This window comes from Bufo bufo, chromosome 7 (genome assembly GCF_905171765.1).
Source record: "Bufo bufo chromosome 7, aBufBuf1.1, whole genome shotgun sequence".
NCBI lineage: Eukaryota > Metazoa > Chordata > Amphibia > Anura > Bufonidae > Bufo > Bufo bufo.
The window spans coordinates 69,013,921-69,039,760 of NC_053395.1; the positions used below are offsets into that span (position 1 = coordinate 69,013,921).

Sequence of the window (25,840 nt, forward strand, 5' to 3'; positions counted from 1 at the left end):
AGCTGGAAATTTCTCAAGTGGCCAGGAATAAGTCCAATGTGTTTACACTGTGCACCAAAGTAATACAAAGGAACCTTCTTTTGGTAGCCCTTTTACTGTTTGGGGCATCCATGAGCTACTTGCAAAGCGGTAAAGTATCATCTCTAAGTACAGAGCGGATAGTGTTCAATTCCAACTGTAAGCTTAAACACTGGTAGAGAATGGACGTGAGCTCATTCTTCCCAAAGATCATTTGTTTACATGGGGAGAGGACATTTGAAGCACTAGAAAAACCTAAAACTGGGTAGCCGTTGTAGACTTCGTCAGACCACTCAAACAAACTTTTTTTTTTGCAGTCTAGGGCAAAATAATGAAGCTGCAGCAAGCGCTCAAATGTGTCAGATGGCATGCCACAGATACGGAGAAATACCACTACGAGGCTAGAGTCACCTTATTGCTCACAAAAGGCATATACTGCAACACAACCCCAACAGGACTAAAAAGTGTTCATTACAAGTAGTCTGGGAAAAGACATCCGCCTGGTTGGAAGGAGAACATAAGTCAAATAAAAGCTGGGGAGAGAAAACGATACCTTCAGTTACCATAGAATAAATACACTACTGACCAAGAATGTACAAGGAGAACGTTATAGAGAGTCTGGGTTTTTAGGTTTTAGTGTGGCTTATACAGTTACAATTACCTAACAAGGTTACAACAAGCATGTAAATAAGTGCATACATATGCTTAAATTGACCAACTTTAAAAGCCTACGGAGAATTATTTGGAGACATTTTAATATTGGCATGTCAGCACTAATAACATACAAAGTGAATCCAAGAGCCTTTCATACATGGACTCATTGGGTCTCATTTAAAGGGGTTGTCCCATCTCGACATTTCCACGATGGGACTAAGTGCTGGCTGGGCTTACGGAAAAAGCTGCACAGACCGGCGTTACCCAGTTTCCGTAATTTCCATTGTAGTATGCAAACATAGCAGAACAAGCTATGCTGCTTCCGCATCTCCTGGGGCGCCGGCTCGCTCGGCCGTTTCCCGAAGCCTGGCCACCTAGAGCTGTGGAAACAGCAAGATGGAACAACTCTTAACAAAACTGGCTAACAGCGAGGCGGTCTTTGCTCCCCACAAGCAACCAATCAAAGCTCATCTTTTATTTCTGAAGCAGTTCTGAAGAAAAAAAAATTGTAAATCAGCTTTGACTGGTTAAGACAGTCTTACTGTTAAGAGTCTTGATAAATGAGGCCCAGTGTGTACGACCATCATAGCATCTCTGTACATAATCACACGATTACCAAAACTGAACAGAAAATAAAATTATTTGCACACAGTGTATAAAAACAATGGAAGCCTACAGAACTGATGGGTATGCCCACTAATGTCTTGGCCAAACTCCAATGGCAATACACTGGAGAGAAAAAACAAAAGTGAATGATGATTCCTTTCCCTTTGCAAACACAAGTAAGGTCACTTTGCATTTAATAGACTGATGTTCACCTAGGATGATCTTACCATATACTACACAATTTTAGATGTTCTGTGAAGAAGTTCGGTAAAGAAAGCCAATATGCATCTACGGTAATATTTAGAACTTCCTTATGGCAATTGTTGAATTCACGCGTTTTGAACAGTGAAAGGGGAAGATGGTTCCTTTCAGACAGCATGTTGAGGATAAAGTGGCTTTCAAGCAGCATGGTGGATTTTTTTTTTATTTTTGATTTTTTTAGAATTTTGTAGGATTAGATCATTCTGTTGCGTTTATTAGTTGGAGAGTCCGTAATGACGTTGCTGCATTGGGCTGAAGTACGCTTTCTAGTGCCGCCATTGTCCAAGTGGAGTGCCATTTCCTCTGATATGAAAGTATTCAGATCGACATCGAGGAGTCCATTTCTCCTACGGCTGGTATTAGAACTTCCACCGACATGGGTGGGCGAGCCCGGAGTACTTGAGCGAACACTTATACTAGCCATTGCGCCACTCAGACCTGCAATTATAGAAAACAACTGTAACAGAAGACAATTTCCCACATGATGAACATATATACACCGGTATAATATATTAAATATGTACACACAGACAACATCATTTTCATATGGAGAAGTGACTCCTCCATTCCAGCTCCTACATCAGAGCCCGGGGACCAACTGTGCACTAGCAAAACCTCAGTCAAAACAGGAAGTTTGGGAAAGGGGCAGGGCTCACTCCCACACACTTCAATGAACACCCAGAGCACTGCGAGAGGAAGAAACTGCAAAGCTTAGCAGAAATTGCAAAAATTGGCCTAGCCCATAAAGGGGTTAAGGCGAGTGTCGGCAGTTGTGACCCCTCAGAATACAGGTGAAGTGTAAACGTACCTCAGGTGCAGAAATCAAGTTTTAACCCCTTCTACCCCGGTCATTTTTTGCAAATCTGACGTGTGTCACTTTGTGGTAATAACTTTGGAACGCTTTTACTTATCCAGGCCATTCTGACATTGTTTTCTCGTCACATATTTTACTTCATGACACTCATAAATTTGAGTCAATATATATTTCACCTTTATTTATGAAAAATCCCAAATTTACCAAAAATATTTTAAAAATTTCAATTTCTCCGCTTTTAAAAACAGAAAGTGATACATAAAATATGTATTACATAACAATCCCCATATGTCTACTTTATGTTTGCATCATTTTGTAAATGTCATTTTTTTAGGACGTTAGAAGGCTTAGAAGCCATTCTTTAAATTTTTTTTATTAAATTTTCAAAACCCACTTTAAAAAGGATCAATTCAGGTCTGAAGTCACCCATGACCCCAGTGTAAAATCAGGTTTAAATAACTTGGGGTGTAGTTTCTACAAACTATGTTAACCCACAAGAATTAAAAGGAAAAAAGATTAAACTTTTTTTTTAGCAGATTTTGCATTTTAATCCATTTTTTTCCCTTTAACACATAGAGGGTTAACAGCCAAACAAAACTCAATATTAATGCAAGAGAAGGTAGTAGGAATAGCTCACTCCTATATGACAGGGAACAGGTGCTCTAGTCCAAATAGCTGTATCACCCGTACAGAGAAAAATATTGGAAATAAATAGATGATGCGGACTGGCACTCTGTGTGTGGATACAAATTAAAATAGACAATATATAAAAAGTGATCACACTAAATTTAATATCCCAAAAAAAATGATAAAAACACAATATATAAAAATCACAAAAAACACATACATGACAGATTATAAAGCCTTGAGGTAGTGGATGTATAAGGGACTAGGTTTGAAATCGGACAATCAAAGCGCAAAAAAATAAATAAAATCACAGCAAGATATCGCGGGAACTGATGCCGAAGTTTTGGATACGATCGTTATTGTTCTGTTTGGAGCGCTCCAGTTATTGCGAAAATCTTTAGCAGATTTTTATAGTCGTCCGTGGGGAGGCCTCCTTCTTTGGTCCGGTGGGAGTTCTAAGCTGTTCACGCCAGACGCGTTTCGGGGACCTCTTACCCCTTCCTCAGTGGCAGCTTTTCTCCCATTTTTGGACTATTTATAGACCGTCCCAAATCAGTCCAATCAATGGTGCGGATTTGGCAACCAAGAATTCGGCTGTATTATTTTGTATGCGATTTTTTGTGTGGTTTTGTTGCGTTTTTTTCTTCCACTTGCAAAAAAACGCACAAGTGGAAGAAAAAACGCAACAAAACCACACAAAAATAAAATAGCATACAAAATACAGCAGAATCCTTGGTTGCCAAATCCGCACCATTGATTGGACTGATTTGGGACGGTCTATAAATACAGTCCAAAAATGGGAGAAAAGCTGCCACTGAGGAAGGGGTAAGAGGTCCCCGAAACGCATCTGGCGTGAACAGCTTAGAACTCCCACCGGACCAAAGAAAGAGGCCTCTACACGGACGACTATAAAAATCTGCTAAAGATTTTCGAAATAACTGGAGCACTCCAAACAGAATAACAACTATCGTATCCAAAACTTCGGCATCAGTTCCCGTGATATCTTGCTGTGAGCTACAAGCCAGAATCCAGTCACAGACCACGTGACACGCCGGCGTCTGCTTGAACGAGCTGGGATAATCTACACAGCAGTGTTTCTACTATCGGGTATGTAAGGCCGTAATTCCGGATACACCACACTGCTACTTCCCGAAGAGAAGGTAAGACCCGTACATTGTTTCATATAGTGCAAATTACCACTTTATTTGCTATTACCTGCAGTAATCGGGTCCGGATATTTAGCAGCAACAAAATACAGGACTGCTTACCTCTACTGAGGACTTTTGTCTATAAGATGTCAATTACAAACATATGATCAAGTAACATTCATCCATCTAAATTAAGTGCACTTTATCTTGATTAGAAGAACACTATAAAGACCTGTGATAGTTCTTTATTCAAGAAAGCACTTTATTTATCTTTAAAAAGGAACTTTGATTTTTTTGCGCTTTGATTGTCCGATTTCAAACATAGACACTTATACATCCACTACCTCAAGGCTTTATAATCTGATATATATATATATATATATATATATATATATATATATATATATATATATATATATATATATATATATATATATATATATATATATATATATATATATATATATATATATATATATATATATATATATAAAAAAAAATCAGCCAGCAGCACTCCAATATTGCAAGGAAAATCGTGTGGTTTATTGACCCAAAGTCAAGCGACGTTTCGACAGCTGTCGAAATGTCGCTTGACTTTGGGTCAATAAACCACACGATTTTCCTTGCAATATTGGAGTGCTGCTGGCTGATTTTTTTATCTCTAGTTCATTGGACCTAGGTGCTGGTCCTCACTGGCCGGACGTGCACCCCACGCTTCTACAGTGTGCTGCTTCCTCGTTTTCCAAACTCATATATATATATATATATATATATATATATATATATATATATATATATATATGTGTTTTTTGTGATTTTATAGAGTTTTATCATATATTTTTTTGTATATTAAATTTAGTGTTCACTTTATATATTGTCTATTTTAATTCGTATCCACACACACAGAGTGCCAGTCCGCATCAATATTACCCCGATTCTGCGGTTTACAGAAACACTCCACGTGGTAGTAAACTGATGTAAGGGCACACAGCAGGGCGCAGAAGAAAAGGAACGCAATATGGTTTATGAAAGGCAGATTTTCCTGGACTGGTTTTTAGGTGCATGTCCCAATTTGAAGCCCCCCTACAGTAGAAACTCCCAAAAAGTGACCCCATTTTGGAAATAAGGTGACAGTTTTATTGGTACAATTTCTGGGTACATAGGATTTTTTTTGATCATTCATTATTACAAAAAAAAAAAATAGGAAATTCTACCATGTCTTTTGTGTTTATGGCGTTTACAGTGCACCAACATGACACAACATCCTTAGGCCTCATACACATGGCCGTTGCCCGGCCGAGGCCCGCAATATACGAGCACCAGCCGTGTGCTCCCTGCATCACAGATGCGGTTGCATTCACTTGAATGGGTCCGCAATCCAGAGCTGCGGAATGGAGGCACGGAACCCCACAGAAGCACTATGGAGCGCTTCCATGGTGTTTGTCTGTCCTCCGCACCGCAAAAAAATTTGAAACTGCGGAAGGATCATGGACCCATTCAAGTTGAATGGGTCTCAATCTGTCCCAGCCGCGGCTGTGTGCAAGAGGCTTTAATCTGTGGGTCAGTACAATTACAGCGATGCCAAATATAGTTCTTTAAATTATGTTTTATTACTCCAAATAAATAAAAAACAACCTTAAAAAAATTATTCTTTGCATCGGCATATTATGATTATTCTCTACAATGTGTCACAACAATACCAGTTATGTTTTTTTAACATTTGGAGGGGTGGGGGGTCATTTGAATTTAGGTATTTTGCTTCACTTCTTTCCTTACAGTACCTTTTAGTCCCCATAGAAGACTTGTAATCTTCTGATCTCCTGTCCCATAGGACTGAGAGAATGGCATTTTCACTTGCTGCCTGTAAAGCAGAGCCTTAGGCCTGATGCACACGACCGTTCCGTTTTTTTTCCTCAATTTGCGAAACAGGCAGCCCATTGTAGAGATGCCCATTCTTGCCCGCGAAACGGACGTTATATTTTTTTTGTTGAGCTGCGGACCGGAATTTCGGATGCGGACAGCACACTGTGTGCTGTCCACATCTTTTCCGGCCCCACTGAAAATTAATGTGTCCGCACCCATTCGACAATTGCGAAAAGGATCCGGACCCATTCTACGGACGTCTGAATGGACCCTGACAGCGCTGGGAGCCTTCACAAAGCCCCAAGCGTAATAGGAACAAGTGGGAGCCCCTCAACACAGGAGCTCCAATCAAGGAAAGAGCTCCCTTCCTCTGTCTAACCATACAGATATCACGGTGCCCATTGACAGCAGCATATGATTGGTTAAATTACCAGGCTGGAGTTATCGCCAATCCCAGTCCCTGCCAGTGAGTGTAGGCTGTATTATACAGCCATCACCTACCACATATGGAGCAAGCTTGGAGCGCGAGCAAACTCCATACTTCCCCTTAATGGCCGTTTCACATGAGCATGTGGAGTTTGGAAATCACTCTCCATGTGTGAGCGTAATCCTATGTTCTGGACATAAACGAGGTGGCTGTTTAGCTGCTCATGTGTCAAGATTGGTAGCAGCTAGAGCGGGGATGGCCAACCTGCGGCTCTCCAGCTGTTGTAAACCTACAATTCAGTCTTTGCATGCTGGGAGTTGTACTTTTGCAACAGCTGGAGAGCTACAGGTTGGCAATCCCTTAGCTAGAGACATGGGCCTGGTCTTGTTTAAAAGCTGGCATTCCAGGCTTTCATACAAGACCAGAATGACAGCATTAGGTCTCATGCACACGACCGCTGTTTGGGTCCGCATACGAGCAGCATTTTTTGCGGCTTGGATGTGGACTCATTCATTTCAATGGGGTCACAAAAGATGCAGACAGCACAAGGAGTGCTCTGTTCCACGGATAAGAATAGGCATTTCTATGATGAGCTGCCCAATCAACAAACTGTGGAATGTACAATGTGGAATAGCAGTTGGGCAGTTCTGCCGCCGACAGCCTGCAGGAGATATTTATTTATTTATTGTACTGACCCACATAATAAAGTTACGGTATATTTATTAGGGATTAGCAAATAGACTTCGGATGAAACATCAGACGTCGACTCGCATAATACTTCGTTTGAATACTGCACAGAGCAAGCGCTCCGTACAGTATTAGAATGTATTGGCTCCGATGAGCCGAAGTTATTACTACTACTCATTCCAAAGAGGCTACTAAGTTAAGGGAGACTCAAAATGCTAAATTTAATATCAAAAGGGAAAAGAAATAAAAAATTACAAAAAGGATTACTAAGGCACACCATGTTTTTATCAAGGCAAGTATACCAGCCTCATCAGTTCTAAAGGCCCTTTAACATGGTTGAATGACGAGGCAATTATTGGGACCAAACTGTTAATTCCCGATAACTGCCTATCATCTTGTAACTGAGAAGGATAGCCACATTTACATGCAGCAATCAACCCCACTGTACAGGGAAGAGTGATCACTTATACCCATACAATTTAACCCTTTTAGGACACAACCTAATTTTCTCAATTCCATTTTTCCTTCCCCACGTTTCAAGAGCCACCTTTTTTTGCATAAGCACCTGTTTTTTGTGGGACAAATTGTATTCTTTAATGGCACTATTCATTTTAACATAAAGATTGTTGCAGTGCATTGATACCAAATTTATATAGTGTGTGTTCCACTTTTAAAAATATAAAAATCTGTTCTGATGGTCAGATTTTTTATATTCCCATCTACAGAGTTGTATGTGGGCTTGTTTTTTGCAGGGCAGACATTTTGAATTTGGCAGGTTTTATTGGTAACATTTTGATTGCTTATTCAATTTTTATGAGGGGATAAGGTGATAAAAAAAAGCCGAACCATGGATTTATTTCATTCCCCGTTACACAGGAAAAAATTTATATTTTAATAGTTCAGCAATTTTGGGATGTGGCGATATCGGTTATGTTAATTTTTTATTATTTCTATATGTAAACTAGGGTGGTTTGAAATTTTTATTTTTCATATATTTTGTGAAACTTATTTCCCCACGTAGTCCTCCTAGGGAACATGAACTTGCGATCAGTTTTCCCATAGACCACAATGATTTATCAGTGCAGTCTGTGGGAGTTCCTATGGAGCTCTGCTGTGGTAAGCTTGGTAGCCTCTAGCAGGCTTGGGGCTATCACAGCAAACAACTCCTTCAATCCTGATGGGAGGGTGCAGTTTGGGCCCTGGGAGTGCTGCACTCCTGGGGAAAACTGCCTCAGATGCTGTGGTCACAAGTGACTGACATCTGCGGTGTTTAATGACCAGGATTGGCATCATCGCTGATCCCAGTCCTAGCACCCACTGTATATGGGCTGGGCTCAGCGAGTGAACATGCTGCATAAACTACACCCTAATGTAACTGTACGGCATGGTGCACATAAGGGTTAAGCCATCATGGCATAGCAGTCACGACCGTATATTTCAGTGAAGCATTGAGAGCCGACAGTGGTGGAAGAATGAAAAAATAAAAATGGCAACCTGGACCTTTATCTGCAGTACCACAAATAAGCCCAACATTGTGTTGTAAAATTCCATTTAACAGTATTGCCCTATTTGAGGCATTTTGCAATATCTTTCCTGTCAAGTCAATGGGCAGAACTATGGCAATGCAGTTGACTAATGTTTGCAGAAGGTTTTGTCCTACAACAGTTTTTCCCCCCGGAAAAACACATTTATTTATATGTGATGTGGCAGTTAAGGTGGATACACACTTACAATGAAAATCCCTTACCGGCAGACATCTGTAATGCAAAAGGACTGCTTGCACCAACATGGGAAACCCAGTGTATTAGCCTTTTTAAAGGGCTTCTGTCACCCCACTAAAGTGATTTTTTTTTTTCGGGCTAGTTAAATTAGTTATATAGCGATATATTAAAATATAATAGTGTTCCTTACATTGATCCAGCAGTTTAGTCAAAAAACGAAGTTTTATCATATGCAAATTCGGTCTCTACCACCAAGTAGGGCGTCTACTTGCTGGTAGCTGCTGCAGAAATCCGCCCCCTCCTCTTGTTGATTGACAGGGCCAGCCGGGATCTCCTCCTCCGGCCAGCCCTGTCGGCATTTCAAAAATCGCGCGCCCGTGTTGAATCTGCGCAGGCGCTCTGAGATGAGGAGGCTCGTCTCCTCAGAACTCCCTCAGTGCGCCTGCGCCGATGACATCATCGAAATAGAAGACGTCATCTGCGCAGGCGCACTGAGGGAGTTCTGAGGAGACGAGCCTCCTCATCTCAGAGCGCCTGCGCAGATTCAACACGGGCGCGCGATTTTTGAAATGCCGACAGGGCCAAGAGGAGGGGGCGGATTTCTGCAGCAGCTACCAGCAAGTAGCCGCCCTACTTGCTGGTAGAGACCGAATTTGCATATGATAAAACTTCGTTTTTTGACTAAACTGCTGGATCAAAGTAAGGAACACTATTATATTTTAATATATCGCTATATAACTAATTTAACTAGCCCAAAAAAAAAAAAAAATCACTTTAGTGGGGTGACAGTAACCCTTTAACGATAAAGGGCAGGCTTGCCAGACATTGGTGGCTTATCATCACTAGGTTCATTAACCAGCAAGTAAACCGAAAATAAATGACAATGGTGAGACAATTGGTAGATACAGCAAATGTGTATGGCCACCGCCAAAAGACTGTCAGATAGCACAGATTTCAGATGGATCAGAAGAACAGATGACTGCCAAACATAGGCCACCAGATGTCTAATAGCTGTGCTCACACTTGCCCATCAGAAGTGGTTAAATCAAGCGCAAATTTTAGTTGTCGTTTACATGAGCAAAAATATGCATCAAAGGCATGTGCCCTATTTCAGGTGTCAATTTAGGCCTCTTGCACACGACCGTATGTACTTTGCAGTCCGCAAAAAATACGGATGACGTCCGTGTGCATTCCCTATTTTGCAGAACAGAACATCGGGCCCCTAATAGAACAGTACTATCCTTGTCCGTAATGCTGCCAATAATAGGGCAAGTTCTATCCTTTATGCAGGCATGCTCAACCTGTGGCCCTCCAGCTGTTGCAAAACTACAACTCCCAGCATGCCCGAACAGCTTACAGCTATCAGCCTACAGCAAGGCATGGTGGGAGTTGTAGTTTTACAACTCCCACCATGCCTTGCTGTAGGCTGATAGCTGTAAGCTGTTCGGGCATGCTGGGAGTTGTAGTTTTGCAACAGCTGGAGGGCCACAGGTTGAGCATCCCTGCTTTAGAGGAACCGATATACGGAAATGGAATGCACGCCTTTTTTTGCAGACCCATTGAAACAAATGGTTCTGCATACGGTCCACAAAAAAAATTAAGAAATGTACGTTTGTGTGCAAGAGGCCTTAGGGTCCAGTCACACGTCCGTAGGTTTTCTGCGGTACGCAAATTACAGACCCGCAAAACACAGACACCGGCAATGTGCGTTCCGCATCTCACGGACCACACACCGCTCGTACTATAATAGAAAACGCCTTTTCTTGTCCACAGTTGCGGACAAGAATAGAACATGTTCCCTTTTTTTTTTTTTTTGGGAACGGAATTGCTGACCCGGAAGCGCGTATGCAGACAGCACATAGCATCCGTTCCAGCCCCATTGAAAATGAATGGGTCCGCAAAATCTGGAAAAAAATTGCGGACGCGTGAATGGACCCTTAGGGTACTTTCACACTTGCGTTAAAGTTTTCTGGTATTGAGTTCCATCCTCAGGGCTCAATACCGGAAAAATACTTATCAGTTTTATCCTAATGCATTCTGAATGGAGAGCAATCCGTTCAGGATGCATCAGTTCAGTCCTCTTACGTTTTTTGGACGGAGAAAATACTGCAGCATGCCAAAAATACTGACCACTTGCCGGAATGCCAGATCCGGCATTAATTTACATTGAAGTGTATTAGTGCCAGATCCAGCATTAAGGGTTCCGGCAAAAAAGATCCGGCTTTCCGGCCTGCGCAGACCTTTAAAGATGAAAAAAAAATATATAGAAAATTAATACCGGATCCGTTTTTTCCAGATGACACCGGAGAGACGGATCCGGTAATGCAATGCATTTGTGAGACGGATCCACATCCGGATCAGTCTCACAAATGCATCAGTTTGCGTCCGGCAGGCAGTTTAGATGACAGAATCCTCTGCCGCAAGTGTGAAAGTACCCTAGTTCACACGAACGTATGGCTTTTATAGGTTTTTAAGGTCCGTTTTTCACGGATCCATTGTTCCGTTTTTGAGTTCCGTTGTGTTTCCGTTTTGTTTTTCCGTTCTTCCGTATGGCATATACAGTATACAGTAATTACATAGAAAAAATTGGGCTGGGCATAACATTTTCAATAGATGGTTCTGAAAAAACGGAACGGATACGAAGACATACGGATGCATTTCCGTATGCGTTCCGTTTTTTTGCAGACCCTTTGGACTTGAATGGAGCCACGGAACGTGATTTGCGGGCAATAATAGGACTTGTTCTATCTTTCAACGGAAATACAGAAACGGAATGCTTACGGAACACATTCCATTTTTAATGCGGAACCATTGAAATGAATGGAACACAAAAAAACGGCCCGTACACTGGCAAAAAAAAACGATCGTATGAACTAGGCCTTAGACTGATATTTTACCCCATTACTTCCTGAAATTAGCTTTATAATACCCCTTTCCTTAAAGGGGTGGTCTCATCATGGACAATGGGGGCATATCACTAGGATATGCCCCCATTGTCCTAAAAGCTGGGACCCGCATCTATATCGAGAACGGAGCCCCACAAGGTGGTGGCTGGAGGAGTCCGGTCCGGCCACTACCAAGCCAGCTCCCCATAGAAGTGAATGGGAGCGTGCCACGCATGCGCAGCCATTCATTTCTATGGGGCTGACTGAAATAGCCGAGACAGCGCTCGGCTATATTCGCCGGCCCCATAGAAATTGAATGGAGAGCGGCTGTGCATGCCCCCCCCCCCCTTCACTTGCAGGGCCCCGTTGTTGATATAGGTGCGGGTCCCAGCGGTGGGAGCTAGCGATATGCTCCCATTGTCTATGATGAGACAACCCATTTAATGAGACAGACGCCTAATTTATAAAGCATGCTGCCCCTACCATTCACTGGATTACTCTTCCTTCCAGACAGGTGTATATATATTTTTTTAAATCCCTTGAACATTAATTTCTCTAAGTAAAAAATCAACCTCATCAGATGCAGCATATTTTAAAATGTGGTCAAGCTCCAAGAAAACAGCTGATTTTATCAGGGAAAAGCCACAGCCTCTGCAGAGGTAATGCAGTATTACATGGCAGGCATTCAGATGAACGGCTCTGCTTGTGATAAAAGGATAGGTCGAGTCCTTGTACAGAAGGGAACCTGAGCAAAAGATCCCCTTATACGATGTCCATATAACCTCACAGCGCATACTGAAAAGGGGTGGCTTTACCAGAGGACCCCTTTAACCCCTTCAAATCCGACATGTGTGGTAATAACTTTGGAACGCTTTTACTTATCCAAGCCATTCTGAGATTGCTTTCTCGTGACACATATTACTTTATGTTAGTGGTAAATCTGAGTTGATACATTTTACCTTTATGCATTAAAAAAAAAATTGCAGAAATTTTGGAAAATTAGAATTTCTTTGCTTTTAAGACGGATAGTGATACTTCATAAAATACTTATCACTTTACATTCCCCATATGTCTACTTTATGTTAGTATCATTTTGTAATTGACATTTATTTTATTTTTTTAGGAAGTTAGAAGACTTAGAAGTACATTTAAAAAAAATCTTTTAAAAACCCACTTTTTTTCTTTAAGGACCATCTCAGTTATGAAGTCACTTTGTGGGACTTACATAGTAGAAACCACCCATAAATGACGCATTTTAGAAGTTACACCCCTCAAGTTATTCAAAACTGATTTTAACAAACTTTATTAACCCTTTAGGTGTTCCACAAGAATTAAAGCAAAATGCAGGGGAAATTTTTATTTTTTTGGGGCAGATTTTCCATTTAAATCCAATTTTCCTGTAATACAGCAAGGGTTAAAGGGGTTGTCTGGGTTCAGAGCTGAACCCGGACATGCCTCCATTTTCACCCAGGCAGCATCCCTGACTTGAGCATCACAGAAGTTCATGCTTCGATGCTCTCCTTTGCCCTGCGCTAAATCGTGCAGGGCAAAGGCATTTATAGGAATTTCGGTGACGTAGCGGGGCTCTCCATAGGGCTGTCAGGAAGCCCGGTGACGTCACCAGCAATGATGGGCGGGATTTAGCACTGCCCTAGCCAGTAAAACGGCAAGGAAAGCGCTAAAGCCCACCCATCAGAGCCGGTGACGTCACCAAACACACTGCCTGGCAGAAGTTTCCGCCTGGCCATGTGTTATGATAAACAAAACAGCCCCCGCCCTGTGCGATTTTGCTGCTGGGGTGAAAATAAGGGTATGTCCGGGTTTAGCTCTGAACCCGGACAACCCCTTTAACAGACAAAGAATGCTCAATATTCATTACCCTGATATTTATTACTCTGCAGTTTACAGAAACACCCTACATGCTTTATGGGCGCACGGCAGGGTGCAGAGGGAAAGGAGCGCCATATTGTTAAAGGGTTACTGTCACCTGAAAAATAGGTATTAAGCTGGCTGACACTAGCGATGTGCTAATGTCAGCTGAACATAACTATATTCGTGCCATCTCACTGCGTGAAGCCTTTACTATGAAAAACAAACTTTTATAATATGCTAATTAGCCTCCAGGAGCACGAAGGGGGGGCGAGGCGTTGCATCTGATTTTAGAGGCTCAGTTAGCCCACCTCTTTTCACGCCCTTCTTTTGATTGACAGGTCCGGGGCAACGCTGCGCTCCTCCCGGCGGCCGTGTCTGCAGTGTAAATCTTGCGCCGTTCAATATTTGGCGCAGGCGCAGTGAGGGAAGGACGCTCGGCGGTTGCTGGCTTCCTCACTGCAGACACGGCCGGCGGGAGGAGAGCAGCGCTGCACTGGCAATCAAAACAAGAAGGGAGTGAAAAGAGGTGGGCAAGCGGAGCCTCTAGGAGCAGGTGCAACCCCCCCCCCCCCCCCAGAGGTCAATTAGCATATTATATAAGTTTGTTTTTCTCAATAAAGGCTTCAGGCAGTGAGATGGCACTAATATAGTTAGGTTCAGCTGACATTAGCACATCACTAGTGTCAGCCAGCTTAATACCCATTTTTCAGGTGACAGAAACCATTTATTGGAGGGCAGATTTTGCTGGAATGGTTTTCAAGGTGCCATGTCACATTTGAAGAGACCCTGAGGTACCCCTAGAAAGAAAACCCAAAAAGTGACCACATTTTAGAAACTACCCCCCTAAAGGAATAAATGTAGTGGTGAAGTGAATGCTTTGACCTAACAAGCATTTCATAGAATTTAGAAACATATGGCTGTGAAAATGAAAAATTTACTTTTATTTCTAATATAAAGTTGCTTTAGCCGCAAATTTTTCATTTTCGCAAGGGGGAACAGGAGAAAATGCACACCAAAATTTGTAATGCATTTTTTCCTGAATACGGCAACACCTCATACATGGTCATAAACCGCTGTTTGCGGGCACGGCAGCATTCAGAAGGGTAAAAGCGGCATCAGGATTTTCTAACATGTAATTTGCTGAAACTAGTTTAGGGCCCATAACATTTGTATTTGCTCACCAATGTAGCGGTGTGAGGGCTTTTTTTTGCGGGATGGGCTGTAGTTTTTATTGGTATCATTTTGGGGTACATATGTCTTTTTGATCACTTTTTATACCATTTTTTTGTGTAGATGAAGTGGGCAAAAATGCCAATTCTATCGGTTATTTTTTATGGGGTTCCTCTTGTGGTAAATATTATATGATCATTTTATTCTGTGTGTTAAATTTGGTATCGCTATAACCGTATTATGTAGTTTGTTTTTACTACTTTTTCAGCATAAAATCACTTGTGTGAAAATTATATTTTGCATCGCCATATATAGTAAAGTCCCTAACATTTATATTTTCTCACCAATGTAGCTGTCCGGATGCTTTTTTTTGCGGGACGGGCTGGAGATTTTATTGTTATTTTGGGGTACACGTCTTTTTGATCACTTTGTGGACGTGAGGTGACAAAAACCAGCAATTCAGTCGTTTTTTTACAGCCTTCACAGTGTGGGATTAGTAATGATACTTTTATAGATCAGGTCGTTACAATACAAAGTGTTTTTTTTTTATGATATGAACGGATGAGAAAAGACAATTTTTTACCTTTTTTTTTCTTTACACTTTATTTATCAAGACCCATCTGATCTTTACGATCCAGTGGGCCTGATGGCTATACAGTGCTACACTTACACTAAGGGCTCATGCACACGACCGTATGGCTTTTTTAGTGTTTTGCGGTCCATTTTTTACGGATCCGTTGTTGCGTATGCCATATACAGTAATTGCATAGAAAAAAATAATTTGTGCTGGGCATAACATTTTTAATAGATCGGAATGGATACAGAAGACATACGGATGCATTTCCGTAGGTGTTCCGTTTTTTTGCGGACCCATTGACTTAAATGGAGCCAAGCACCGTGATTTGCAGACAAGAATAGGACATGTTCTATCTTTTCATGGTACAGAAATACTGAAACAGAATGCACACGGAGACACTTCAGTTTTTTTTTTTGCTGAACCATTGAAATGAATGGTTCAGTATATGTACCGCATACTGAACTCAAAAAACGGCCAGTATACTGAACGCAAAATACTATCGTGTGCATGAGCCCTAAGGTTGATCAGCCTTAGGTACATGACCAGCGCGGCCGCGTACGTAAGGGCGTCCGGTTGCCATGACAGCCATATGCAAGAAAGGGAGCACCCTCTCAACCCCATGGATGCCACGGGCAGATGCTGACCGCCAGCACAAATTTCGGCCGTAACAGCAGAGGGTCAGCTGTAAGTTACAGCAGACACATTCTGCTCATGGCAGCGGCTCCATTCCTGAGCCGCTGCCATCAGATCCGGCACAGAGGACATTGCAGCAGGGGGCTTCTGGGGGGCAGTCATACCTGAAACAGACATTTCTCTCAATGAAGCGCTCTCTGCAGACAAACCAATTGGAGCGTTTGCCGGCACTCTGGTTTGTCCCTTGACTGCTTCCCTGGTGTCTCTGCTCTCCGGGAGAGTCGAGACTCCGGAGCTGTGACACTTTAGTGACTGTACGTACAAATGCAGTAAGTTACTTGCAATTTGGACGTACAGTTAAGTCCAAATACGTGAAAGGGTTAAAGGGGTTTTCTGGTTACACAAAATAGCACCAGCATTCAACCTTCCTGCATTACCGTATATGAAGGCAAGGGAGCAGCCTGTCGGAGATGTCTGGATTCGGCACTGCCGGAAGCTACCACATCGCTGTCCGGCCCCATTCACTATAATGGGGACAGGTGGACACCAGGCAGTAACCCAGCAAATAGGACAGACAAAAACACTGCGTACAACAGTTTTCGTCCAGACGATTACAGACATCTCCAGGAGGATACTCTCTGCCATAGATGTCTAATGCAGGTGTGAAACTAGCCTTAGCTGAAGCCCCTTTGGCAGCGATTACAGCCTCTAGTGATCTTGGGTATAATGCCACAAGGTTTGCAACATCTGAATTTGGGGTTTCTGACATTTTCAGGTCTCTCCCAGGCCACCACCATGCTTCACTATACGGAGGGTATTGGCACTGCCTGATTTCCTCCAAACATGACTCTTAGAATTGAGGCCAAAAAGTTAAATCTTGGTTTATCAGACCAGAGAAGCCCGTTTCGCACAGTCCATTAGGTGCTTTTGTAAACTTCCATGTGTCTTTTACTGAGGAGAGGCTTCTTTCTGGCCCAGATCGGTGGAGTGCTGCAGTGATGGCTGACCTTCTGGAAGTTTCTCTCCTCTCCACACAGGATCTTTTGAGCTCAGCGAAACGGTAGTTTGGTGGAACAGCTACTAGCTTTAGGAGTTCTGGTTGTTCCAAACCTCTTCCATTTAAAAAGGGAATGTATCAAAGAAAAAAAAAAAAAAAACTATTGTTTAAAATCACATTTTTAGGTTGAATATAATCTTAGGAATTTTTTTTTTCCATGGCTATATTTAAAAAAATATATATTTTTTTTAGATGATCCTGCAATTTTTACACCTGCCACTACCTCTAATAATACATCATGATTCCTGTACAGGTAAGTTTTTAGTAGCCATCTTGTTACAAAGGCAGAATTAAAACAGGTAACACCTCTTCTTAGATAACACAGAACCCACCATTCACAATCAGTGATATCACAATGCATGCTTAGACAACTTCCCCCATACAAGTCGGTGGGGTCAGCTCGTCCATTAGGGTCTTTGGCCCATGTAGCCACGCTTAAAAGACGGGAGTCTTAACATGTTTTAATGCCCAACGTACAAAGTGCAGAATTAAATATAGTGATTAAATAAAGTGATTAAAAACAAAAACGTCTTTTCTGATGACACATTCCCATTAGGATTATAGAGGCCACTGTGCTCTGGGGAACTGTCAGTGTTTGTGCCCTTCTCCAGATTTGTACCTCCACACAATCCTGTCTCTGGGCTCTACAGGCTGTTCCTTCTTCCTCATGGCTTGGGTTTTTGCTCAGATATGCATTGTCAGCTGTGATACCCAAGTTATGCACACAACCGTATTCATTTTGCAGCACGCTAATCTTAGATCCGCAAAACACGGCTACCAGCCATGTGCATCTGCATTTTCCCCTTCCAGAGGCCCTGCACCATGTTACAAGACAGGCTTTCTTGCAGGCTGTGCAATGACGAATGTGAACAGCATGTTAACTCAGAGGCATTTCGGTTTTAATTATTACATTTGTTTAGAGAATAGGCAACTATCCAATTTTCATATGTAATTTAAATTTCGCACACTAGCTTCTCGCAGAAAGAAAAAAAATAGTTCAGCCTATTTTAGTCCTGCAAAATGCATACTTAAGATCTGAACGGGACTAAAGATTGTATCGCTCATGTGACATTCAAGCGCGACATGTCAGTTAACTGTCCAGATCTAACAGGTGACTGGGAGTTTACCGAGATACAGAATATACAGTCACTGCACCCCCCTTCCCTGTATGTGCTGTGTTAAAAAAAAAGTTTCAAACATCTAACTTTATTAACATGACATCACCGAAAGACAGGCAGAACTGTTAGGCCCCTTTCACACGAGCGAGTTTTCCATGCGGGTGCAAAGCGTGACATGAACACATCGCACCCGCACTGAATCCTGACCCATTCATTTCAATGGGTCTGTGTACATGAGCGTTGTTTTTCACGCATCAGTTCTGTGTTTTTCAAGCAGCCCTGGCCCCCATAGAAGTGGATGGGGCTGTGTGAAAAACGCATTGCATCCGCAAGCAAGTGCGGGTGCGATACGTTTTTCAGTGATGGTTGCTAGGAGCAGTTTGTAAACCTTCAGTATTTTATCACACGCGTGAAAAACGCATTGCACCCGCACGGAAAAAAACTGAACGCAATTGCAGACAAAACCGACTTAACTTGCTTGCAAAAAAAAAAAAAAAGTTACTCCGTGTGCATTCAGTTTCCGTTTTGCAAAAAAAAATATTTAAATAGAACATGTCCCATTATTGGCAGAATTATGGACAAGGATAGTACTGTTCTATTAGGGGCTAGCTGTTCCGTTCCGCAGAATTCACACGGATGTCAGACGTATTTTTTTGTGGACCGCAGAATACATACGGTCGTGTGCATGAGCCCTAAAGCACATATTTAGATATGGATGCCATGTACTCCTCTCCAACCTTTTAGCCACTAAGAGGAGCTGGGGTACAACCCCTCTTAGGGCTCTTTCACACTTGCGTTGTCTGGATCCGTCGTGTACTCCATTTGCCGGAAGTGCCCGCCGGATCCGTAACACCGCAAGTGAACTGAAAGCATTTGAAGACTGATCCGTCTTCAAAATGCGTTCAGTGTTACTATGGCAGCCAGGACGCTATTAAAGTCCTGGTTGCCATAGTAGTAGTGGGGAGCGGGCGAGCAGTATACTTACAGTCCGTACGGCTCCCGGGGCGCTCCAGAATGACGTCAGAGCACCCCATGCGCATCCATACGCGTGAGGCGCCCTGACGTCACTCTGAAGTGCCCCGGGAGCCGCACGGACGGTAAGTATACTGCTCCCCCGCTCCCTACTACACTTTACCATGGCTGCCAGGACTTTAGCGTCCTTGCAGCCATGGTAACCATTCAGAAAAAGCTAAACGTCGGATCCGGTAATGCACCGAAACGACGTTTAGCTTAAGGCCGGATCCGGATTAATGCCTTTCAATGGGCATTAATTCCGGATCCCGCCTTGCGGCAAATGTTCAGGATTTTTGGCCGGAGCAAAAAGCGCAGCATGCTGCGGTATTTTCTCCGGCCAAAAAACGTTCCGGTCCGGAACTGAAGACATCCTGAACGGATTTCTCTCCATTCAGAATGCATGAGGATAATCCTGATCAGGATTCTTCCGGCATAGAGCCCCGATGACGGAACTCTATGCCGGAACAGAACAACGCAAGTGTGAAAGAGCCCTTACCAGGAGTACAGCACCAAACCCATAGCTCTGTCACCAGGATGGGTTTTCAGCGTATGTATAATTCACTGTGTTACTACCTCACTATTTTCAAACTTTCTGCTTGCAGTCAGCCACTGGGACGCTGAAAATTATCTTAACCTCTTACTTATTACAGCTGAGGTTCAGTTACAATGTATCAGTGTAGATAAAGCATGGCGCTTACCACTGGACTGCAGGTTTTGGATGCAAGCATGAGCGTCTGCACTGACAGCAAGCCGGCATCTTCAATTTGATGAAGTGTGGCAAGAGGAAAGGGAGGGAGTTCCATTTTGAAGATAAAGGTTTGTCTGGACTGGTCAGCGACAATATACACTCTGTAGGCCACTATTTGCAAAGTTGTCACACATCAAACACTCACCCAGCACATAACATAACCAGGTCCCTTCTCAAGAGCTATGTGCACGTCAGCCGGGACAACACACAGGCGACGCTTCCGCCCACCACACTCACAAGCCAATCAGCGAGCAGGACACAGGAGGAGACTCAACTGTCTAATAGAAACAAGCGTTGTTCGTGCAGCAGCGAATACACGTGAAGGGGCGGTGACCACGTGAGCGATGGGTGGGAAAGTTACTAGCCAATCAGGGTGAGGTGAGACTCTACTCCAAACTTGCTAGACTGCTGGAAGCAGGAGCCCAAGCCACGCCCACCCTGTCGGGTAGTGTGAGGGGCAGACGTCTGCAGCGTGTGTCTGCTGGATGAAAGCCTTTATTTTCTTAAATAGGCAGAACAGTGGAGGGGTCTAGGCACAAATGGCGACAAGACTACAAAGTCTTGTCGCCATTTTGCAATTCTAAGTCACATTGGCGACCATTTTGGTTGCCATCTGGAGCACCGACTAGTCCTATGTAGTTATCCAATGAAAGTGTCCCATGTGCTGACCCATTACTGAATCTGTCAGTGGGATGTCACATGACTGATGCCATGCTTCACTTCATGGGCTAAACCTGTGATGGCTAACCTCCAGCACTCCAGCTGTGGCAAAACTACGACTCCCAACATCGTTGTTCTATGAATGGAGAATGCTGGGAATCGTAGTTTCACCACAGCTGGAGTGCAGGAGGTTAGCCATCACAGGGCTACACCATTCAGTTGTACAGAAAAGGGGCCATAAACCTGATAAGAAAAAAAAAAAAAAAAAAAAGTATGAAAGCAAAGTTTTAAATACATGTATATTAGAATTTTTTTTATAATTTCCTATTATATAAACAAATAAATTAAAGTGAACCAACTTTTCTAAAACCTTTTAAAATGTTTTAAATAGAAAAAAAATTCTTAGGCTACTTTCACACTAGCGTTAATATTTTCCCTATGACAGATCTCAATACCGGAAAAAAACGCTTCAGTTTTGTCCCCATTCATTGTCAATGGGGACAAAACGTAATTGAATTGAACGTAATGCTCCAAAATGCATTCCGCAAGCTGCGGTTTGCTTTCCGTCCTGGGATGCGGAGCAAGACGGATCCGTCATGACCAACAATGCAAGTCAATGGGGACGGATCAGTTTTCTCTGACAACAGAAAACAGATCCATCCCCCATTAACTTTCAATGGAGTTCATGGCGGATCCATGTTTGATATGTTAAAGATAATACAACTGGATCCGTTCTGAACGGATGCAGATGGTTGTATTATCAGTAACGGAAGCGTTTTTTGCTGAACCCTGCCAGATCCAGTAAAAACGTGAGTGTGAAAGTAGCCTTAACCAAATAGGCACCCAAACCCCTAGGTGCTATCGCATCTTAAAATCACTCCCCTAGTAGAGTGCTGTACAGATTTCACTGAGGGCTACAGGTAATGCTGCACAGGCTGGAGCACAGATCGCTGCTCCTGCCTGTGCTCCCATCATGCAAAGCTAAATTCTGCACAACACAACAGTTCCCCGCACAAGTGTGCTATGCAAGGATTGAGTGGAACAGGCTCCTGCCTGAGCCCACTCAGCTCAGACTCTACAGCAGTGGTCCCCAACCTATTTTGCGCCAAGGACCAGTTTCATGCAAGACAATTTTCCCAGGGACCGGGTGGGGTGGCGCTGACTGATTCAGGTGCATAACAAAAACACAAGGCGCATATTAAAATATATAACACTATAGGACAATTACATTTATTATTTAAATGTGACTCAACTCACCATTATGCAGAATCAGTGTGAAATATGCCTTACTATTACATTGATATCTCCCTGCCTTTATTTCAGTCTGACATGGTAACTATACCTGAATTGGCTGCACAAAACTGACTAGGGTCTAATGGGCACTGGGCCCCCCTCAGATACTAGCTGAAATTGGATGCGGACAACCCCCCTCGGGCCGTCATGTTTATTTCCATTGGTGGGGCAGTGGGACCTAACCAATCCCTGCCTCACTAGCCCTTTTCAAGCATTTTTCATTGGTGGCAGTGGCTGGCATCACAGTTGGAAGGAAGGAACGCTCTCCTTCCTTCCTGCTGTACGGCCGTGCGCGCATGCGCCTGGCGCTCCTCTGTATTGCCGTGGCCCAGTGCTGGGCAGTTGGGGGCCGCTGCTCTACAGCACATTGGTGTAGTAGTAATGTGCTATAGAGAGTCTGAGCTGAGTGGGCTCAGGCAGGAGCCTGCTCCACTCAATCCTTGCATAGCACACTTGTGCAGGGTACCGTTGTGCCAGAACTTAGCCAAGCTTGAGGGGAGCACAGGCAGAAGCTGTAATCTGCGGCCCCAGTGAAAGCTGATATCTCACTTTTAAGGCACAATAGCACCCACAAATTTGGGTGTCTGTTTGATTAGAATTACTGATTAATAAAGTACATTACAAAAATCATTTTTAGGCTATTTAGATCATTTTAAAGAGGTTTTAGAAAACTGAGTTGCTCTTTAAAAACAGGAATACCCCTTATGGAATGTGATGCATAATAAGATAAGCAGAAGTTGACAGTTACCATGGAGAGCTATCGCTTCTCGGAATGGCTGCAAATCAGTCTCTACAGAGGAGTCAGTTTCTGAAGGTGAAGCTCGGTTCGGAGATACAACAGTTAGTCTTGGTGGTGCACGCGAGTTTCGTGGAGGTGGAATTTTGCCACATAGAAAGCTTATTAAATCCTCTCTACGAATAGTTCGTCGACGCTTTTTTACCCAGGCTAAAACATCCTTATTGCGCCGCTGATAGCCAACATGAATTCCAAGATCAAAGGTCCGCTGATGGGTATCCACGCTTTCTAAAATGCAAACAGAGGGAAAATTACAGTTTGAAGGCAGAGAAACATTTCTCATACATTTAGATGGAATACAAACAGCAAAAGGGAAAAAAAAAAAAAGTGATCCGCTTTTCTGCGCCCTTATTTAGGGACACCTTGAAGGGGGTTATCTGGGTTCACATTAAATCAGAATTACTTTCTCAATCACCTAATCTCCTTGTTCTAAGGCTGCCCTGATGGCTTTCCCCGCATTTTTACCATCCTCCAGCGGCTCCCTGATGCTGCTCTCCATATTGTTTACATGCTGCATTCTCCCCATGCCACTTCCTGTCACACTGCCTTATGGGTCCCATAGGCCGCGCAAGTCTGCATAGTACCAGCCCCTGGCAGTGCTGGAGCATAGCCAGCTATCCCGGTGACTTTACTGGGCACAGTGCTTGGTGGAAGTCAGGCCTTAGCAGAGAGATGAAAAGCCTGGTACGTTACCGGCAAAATTGATACATGTACTGCGAGACTGCTGTACGACCCGATGGGAGGCACCGGAGCAGGAAAATAAAAAGGAATTCTCAAGTCACACGTAGGCCGTTTAGACATATACACATAATAACCAAATCGTGCACGATCCTGGAAACCCCTTTAAACGCTATCAATTTCCATTTGCAGTTCCCTTTTTACAAGGCATAGAAGGACTGAACAATTTTAGTTATGCAAAACAAATCCCAATTTGTTAATCTACTCAACTACTTCATCCACAGAAAAACTGCCGACTTCACACATTTTAACACAGACCACTGTTGTGAGCTTGCAAAGCTGAAACCTTGCCAAAGTAACTGGGACACAAAGTGTGCCCAGGTGGGGGTGGGGAGTTTTTTCAGCCCTTACCCAAAACAGTTTTCTGTAACAGTTTGGCGGCTGGACCAAAAGTCACGAGAGCTCGGCAAGACGAACACTGGGTACACACCAGCCAATAGACAAGGTATCAATCCTTCCCTGTAAAATCAGAAACAGGCCAGCCCTACAGAGATACCAGAGGTTTTCCTAGTGTATCATGACTATGTCCCACAGTTATCAAGCGCTCGAGAAAACAAATCACAGCATTAAAGGGGTTCTGCACTTTGTTTAAACTGATGATCTATCCTCTGGATACATCAGCATCTGATCGGCGGGGGTCCGACACCCAGGACCCCCGCCGATCAGCTGTTTGAGAAGGCAGCGGCGCTCCAACAGCGCCGCGGCCTTCTCACTGTTTACCGCTGGCCCAGATGTCACGACTAGCATCAGTGGGCTGAGTGCGGCTAAGCTCTGTTCACTTGAATGGAGCTTAGCTGCGCCCGGGCCAGTTGATATTAGTCGTGACGTCACTGGGCCTGCTGTAAACAGTGAGAAGGCCGTGGCTTGGCAGGAGCGCCGCTGCCTTCTCAAACAGCTGATCGTCAGGGGTCCCAGGTGTCGGACCCCCGCCGATCAGATGCTGATGTATCCAGAGGATAGATCAGTTTAAACAAAGTGCAGAACCCCTTTAAATGGTGTTTTACAGCTTTAGCACACCTATTTGGCACCAGAATGTGCCCCAGCTACTTGATGCCAGAGCTAAAGTGCACTTCGATGCTGCTACTGGTCCCAGACCTGTAAACTTATGAGCGGGAGTCACGTGTGGAGCTGTCGCCAATCACTGGCGACTTGTCCCCAAGAAGCACATGAACCAGCAGTGACATGCCGCTTGGACACAACTCTGAGGCTAGCGATTGGCTGCAGGTGCGTACCTGACAATTCGTCCTGAAGTTTACAGGCCTGGGACTGTCAGCATTGCTGATCTAACAGAAGTGATATCAGTTTCGGAAATACCGCAGTATTTTAACGACATCATAGGGGCAGTCAGACAAAACGGGTGCAGATACACTCCATAAAGCAGTGCCATCATCTGAGCATGTGCCATGCGCCTTATAAACAACATCCCCAACCCACTAGGCCAACAGTGGATGCTGAAGTCTCCCTAGCTTGTGACAAGGGGCGTCATATGGGAGCAGCACACTGGAGCAGACACCGCCCTCCCGCTCCCTCAGAAGTGGTGTACGAGAAGCATAGTAAAGTATGACTGGGCGTAGTGTTCGGTCCGTATGCCCTCTGGTTTGAGGCTGTACTGGACGGTTTAGCTGGGACTTGTAGTTTCACTGAAGAGGATACCCTGTCAGGCTAAAGAGGGAGTGCACTGTGGTGGAGCACTAGCTGTTGTAGTTGCTATGGAGTCCAAATAATAGAATAGTGGTGCCATAAGCAGCGGTATATATACACACATGATATAATGACGCAAGACCGCTATCCCACAATTACTTCTCAGTAGTGCACATAGATGGGGGATGTGCAAGACCCAAGGAGAATACACAGGAGTCCCAAGGAGAGGATAAGTGCCATACAGTATAATGTTTCCTTGTTGGATGGGTATGGGTTATCTCTCTCTAGTTATTGCTATAAATTTCTTAATATTGTGGGAATATTTTTTTTATATTGCCCAACCCTATATCCGATCCATAAAAAGTGCATGGATCCAATAACATGACTCAATTTTCCGGACCGCAAAACACACGATGCATCAGCGTGCACCCCAATGACTTCAACGAAGATGCAACAATTTATAAGACAGGTTTTATCTTTTGAGGTGCGGCTGTGCGGACCCGGGAGCATTTTTATATTTTAATAGTACGGGCAATGCCCATAATGTTTATTTTTTTTAATTGCTTATGTATTTTACTGCTATTTTGGGTAAAGGTGGGTGGGAGGGGGGGGGGGGGGGCATGTGTGTATATATATATATATATATATATATATATATATATATAATTTTCTTATTTTTTTTTTAAGAGTTTCCCTAGGGAACGTTAACAAGCAATCAACAAGCTAAAGCATTGGGGTCTGAGGATTACACTGTGTTCCTATGGAGCCTTGCCACAAGCAGGCTTCTCCATGGGAACTAACAAGCGGCAGCC

At 43.5% G+C, this 25,840-nt stretch overlaps 1 protein-coding gene across 1 annotated transcript in view; it reads right to left on the minus strand.

The window, feature by feature from the left end:
- Positions 1 to 508: 508 nt before the first annotated feature.
- The window catches only part of C7H16orf72 (chromosome 7 C16orf72 homolog), a 36,200-nt gene continuing 10,868 nt past the window's right edge, over positions 509 to 25,840 (minus strand). The window contains exons 3-4 of the mRNA XM_040439355.1: positions 22,602 to 22,877; positions 509 to 1,977 (exon numbers count right to left, since the gene is read on the minus strand). Coding sequence (XP_040295289.1) covers positions 1,733 to 1,977; positions 22,602 to 22,877 — 521 coding nt within the window. The 3' untranslated portion in view covers positions 509 to 1,732. The remainder of the gene's footprint in view (positions 1,978 to 22,601; positions 22,878 to 25,840) is intronic.